Source organism: Meleagris gallopavo, chromosome 5 (assembly GCF_000146605.3).
Source record: "Meleagris gallopavo isolate NT-WF06-2002-E0010 breed Aviagen turkey brand Nicholas breeding stock chromosome 5, Turkey_5.1, whole genome shotgun sequence".
NCBI lineage: Eukaryota > Metazoa > Chordata > Aves > Galliformes > Phasianidae > Meleagris > Meleagris gallopavo.
The window spans coordinates 55001580-55004983 of NC_015015.2; the positions used below are offsets into that span (position 1 = coordinate 55001580).

At 53.9% G+C, this 3404-nt stretch overlaps 1 protein-coding gene across 2 annotated transcripts; it reads left to right on the forward strand.

Moving 5' to 3' along the window:
- The first annotated feature begins 84 nt into the window (after positions 1-84).
- OTX2 (orthodenticle homeobox 2) lies at positions 85-3294 on the forward strand. Of its 2 annotated transcripts, none has more exons than XM_010712099.2 (3): positions 85-205; positions 554-705; positions 1824-3294. In XM_010712099.2, exons 1-3 carry the CDS (start codon positions 85-87, stop codon positions 2442-2444), a joined length of 894 nt encoding a protein of 297 aa, XP_010710401.1. In that variant the 3' UTR covers positions 2445-3294. The 2 variants fall into 2 exon arrangements, with proteins under 2 accessions (XP_010710401.1, XP_010710402.1); XM_010712100.2 differs by having other exon boundaries at positions 85-181.
- Positions 3295-3404: the final 110 nt, after the last annotated feature.

Below are 3404 nucleotides of genomic sequence, written 5' to 3' on the forward strand. Positions count from 1 at the left end.
GCACCGCCCGGGGCAGGCAGGGCGCTCGGGCGGACCCCCCTCGCCCGGATTTCGGCCAACTCTCCTCCCCGCTCCAACTTTAGCATGATGTCTTATCTTAAGCAACCACCTTACGCAGTCAATGGCCTGAGTCTCACCACCTCGGGCATGGATTTGTTGCATCCGTCCGTCGGTTATCCCGGTAAGGCACCTTTTTCTCCCTCTCGCCTGTCTCCCTTTTCCCCTCTGCTGCGTGGATTTCCCAAGAGAAGCCCCAAAGGCACACAGTGCCCTGAGATTGGAGTGGCCGGGGGTTTGCGGTTCTCCTTCTTCCCTTCCCGCTCCTCTTTTCCCGGGGGAAAGGGCTGCAAAAAGAGAACAGATGTTCCAACCCCAACCGGGAGGGACGGGGAGGAAGAAGCAACGCTGCAAAATAAGGCACCTGGGAACGGTCAGCGGGTCCCCTAGGAGAGCCAGCGGGAGCAGGAGTGCCTCTCTGGGGAGGGGTCCGGGGGGGTTCACAGGGCTCCGAGCACCACTGAATGACAGCCAGGGCTTCTGGCTCCGTTCGCAGCCACCCCCCGAAAGCAGAGGCGGGAGCGCACCACCTTCACCCGGGCGCAGCTGGACGTGCTGGAGGCCCTGTTCGCCAAGACCCGCTACCCCGACATCTTCATGCGGGAGGAGGTGGCCTTGAAAATCAACCTGCCCGAGTCCAGAGTGCAGGTAGGAACGGGGAAGAAAACGGGTAGGGAGCCCCGCTTGTATCCTCTGCCTCCAGCTTGCTGTACCAAGAGGTGCTTTAGGGGACGAGGCCAAACCTAAAGGGCGATCGAATGGCTATGGGGTGAAACGTGCTCAGGGAGGGATGATGGTGCAGGGAGAGATGGAGCGGCTGCTTGCCCCCAGCCTGGGCTGTAGGATGCTGCCCTTTTCTCCCAGTGCTCTGGGGCTTGGCGCAGCCCTTGAACACTCTTCTGAGCCCTCCACTCCCTGCTTAGGTCTCTACCAGTATCTGCATCCTCCCTTGGACAAATCTCAGTCTCACAGGTGCTTGAGGCCGCATGCAAAGTATCCCTCCTTCCCCAGGGATCCCTGCATCCTTGGATTCCTGAGGCTGGGGGCTTCCTCAGCCTCTAGAGGGGCTTTGATAGCAGAGAGGAGGCCTCGGGACCCCTCTGCTGGAATCAGGCTGCTCCTCGCCCACCAGCAGCCAGTGGGTTCTCAATCCACAGAACATCCCGGAGTGCTGCTGGTAGGGCAGGAGCAGGGTCCTGAGATCCAGGACAACCCTTGCAGCCTCCAACCCCATCTGTCCTGCTCACCTCTCTGGTCACAAGAGCCACACGGTGCTGTGTCCCGCCTCATGCCTGACCTTTTCCCCCATTGTACCCTGCTAGAAGAGGTGGAGATAGGTTGGGGTGCTGACCCTGGCTGGGATCTGAGAGACTGTTTAGGAGGTAAATCTTTACCTGGCCCCCAAGCTCTGCCTCCGTTTTCCTAATTGTTTCCACCCTTTCTGATGTTCTGTTGTTTCTAATTAAGGGCTTGAATTCAAGAGGCCTTAAAAAGTGATTCCTGGGGGTCCCTGGCTGGCAAACAGCAAATAGGGAGTGCTCCCCCCCGCCCTTCTCCCCCAAAAGTGGCCTTATTAAGCCTTTTGATTTGCCCATTTCTGCTTATTATTATTGCTAATGATCTCGGTGAAGGGGAGCCTTTCCCTGCAGCAGCCTCCGCAGCTCCCACCGCTTGCTCTCAGCCCCTCGGGGTGCCTGTGTGTCCCTAACGCCAGGCTTCTTTCCATCCTTCCCTCCTTCCCTCCTTCCCTCTCTCCCGGTTCCCAGGTGTGGTTCAAAAACCGCCGGGCCAAGTGCCGGCAGCAACAGCAGCAGCAGCAGAACGGGGGCCAGAACAAGGTGAGGCCGGCCAAAAAGAAGAACTCGCCGGCCCGGGAAGTGAGCTCGGAGAGCGGGACCAGCGGGCAGTTCACACCCCCCTCCAGCACCTCGGTCCCCACCATTTCCAGCAGCAGTGCCCCCGTGTCCATCTGGAGCCCGGCGTCCATCTCCCCTCTCTCCGATCCCCTGTCCACCTCTTCCTCCTGCATGCAGAGGTCCTACCCCATGACCTACACCCAGGCATCGGGTTACAGCCAAGGATACGCCGGCTCGACCTCCTATTTCGGAGGGATGGACTGTGGATCTTATTTGACCCCTATGCACCACCAGCTCCCCGGACCGGGGGCCACCCTGAGTCCCATGGGTGCCAACGCGGTCACCAGCCACCTCAACCAGTCTCCAGCCTCCCTCTCCACCCAGGGCTATGGAGCCTCCAGTTTGGGCTTTAACTCCACCACCGATTGCTTGGATTATAAAGACCAAACCGCCTCCTGGAAGTTAAACTTCAATGCTGACTGCTTGGATTATAAAGACCAGACATCCTCATGGAAGTTCCAGGTTTTGTGAAGGCCCACGGGAACCTTTGTGATAATAAGAGAAATCGTGACGAGAACAAAACACGCTGGGCCAAACGCTCCAGCTTTAGTCAGGTCTTGGTTAAATTAAAGAGAAAATAACTAAACGGACAAACGGACAAACAAACGAACATAAATCCGACGACGACGACAACGGCGACAAAAGAGGGACAGTGTTGGTGTGACCACGTTCAGACTCATCTCCTGCTCAGACGCTCTGGAAAAGGAACGACAAAGAGGAAAACGGAGGAGGAAGGCCTTAAACGGACAGATCATCTAGTGAGCAGAAAACAGACAGACCAATCCGTGTTCTTTATAGTTTTAGGCAATTGTTGGGTTTCTTTGTTTGGAAGAGGTGGGAGATCGTTCCACCTACGGGCCAGTTTTTAAACAACAAAAAAAAAAGTCTAGGTTTTTATTTCTTTTTGTGTGTGCGTGGAAAGATCCTTCACCCAGAGGTTTCCAACGTGTTAGCCAACCCTTGGTTAAAATATTCGGAATGGACAGCGTCTCTCTTTCTCTTTTTCTCCCCTTTTTTCTCCCTCCTTCCCTCCCTCTTTCTTTCTCTCTCGCGCTCATCCAACTGTTTGATGCCCAACTCAAGTGGGCACCGAGAGAACTTGGTTCAGGGCTGTGTGGGTTGTGTGACTGATTGTCCTAGCTGCACTACTTTATTTAAAGAAAAAAAAAAAATAATGTTCATAAGGAGTCAATATGTAGTTTTTAAGAGACAATCAGTGTGTGTCTTATATAAATGGTACATCTGTGGTTTTTAATCTGTGCTAGACTTCAAAACTGTGATCTCCTGTATTGTATGCAACTACGAACTCCGCACCAGCGGGAGTTCCGCTGTGATTTAAATAGGTTATAATTATAAGTGAAATTCAGAGCAACTGAGTTACTTATTATCATCTTTCTAAAAAAATAAAAAGAATATATATTAAAAAAAAAA

Excerpts from the sequence above, each read along its gene's own strand:
- OTX2 (XM_010712099.2), top strand. The coding sequence starts at position 85 with ATGATGTCTTATCTTAAGCAACCACCTTACGCAGTCAATGGCCTGAGT. Across the intron at positions 206-553 it reads GGCACCTTTTTCTCCCTCTC|CCACCCCCCGAAAGCAGAGG; the intron begins GCCTGTCTCCCT and ends CTCCGTTCGCAG. Across the intron at positions 706-1,823 it reads TGCCCGAGTCCAGAGTGCAG|GTGTGGTTCAAAAACCGCCG; the intron begins GTAGGAACGGGG and ends CCCGGTTCCCAG.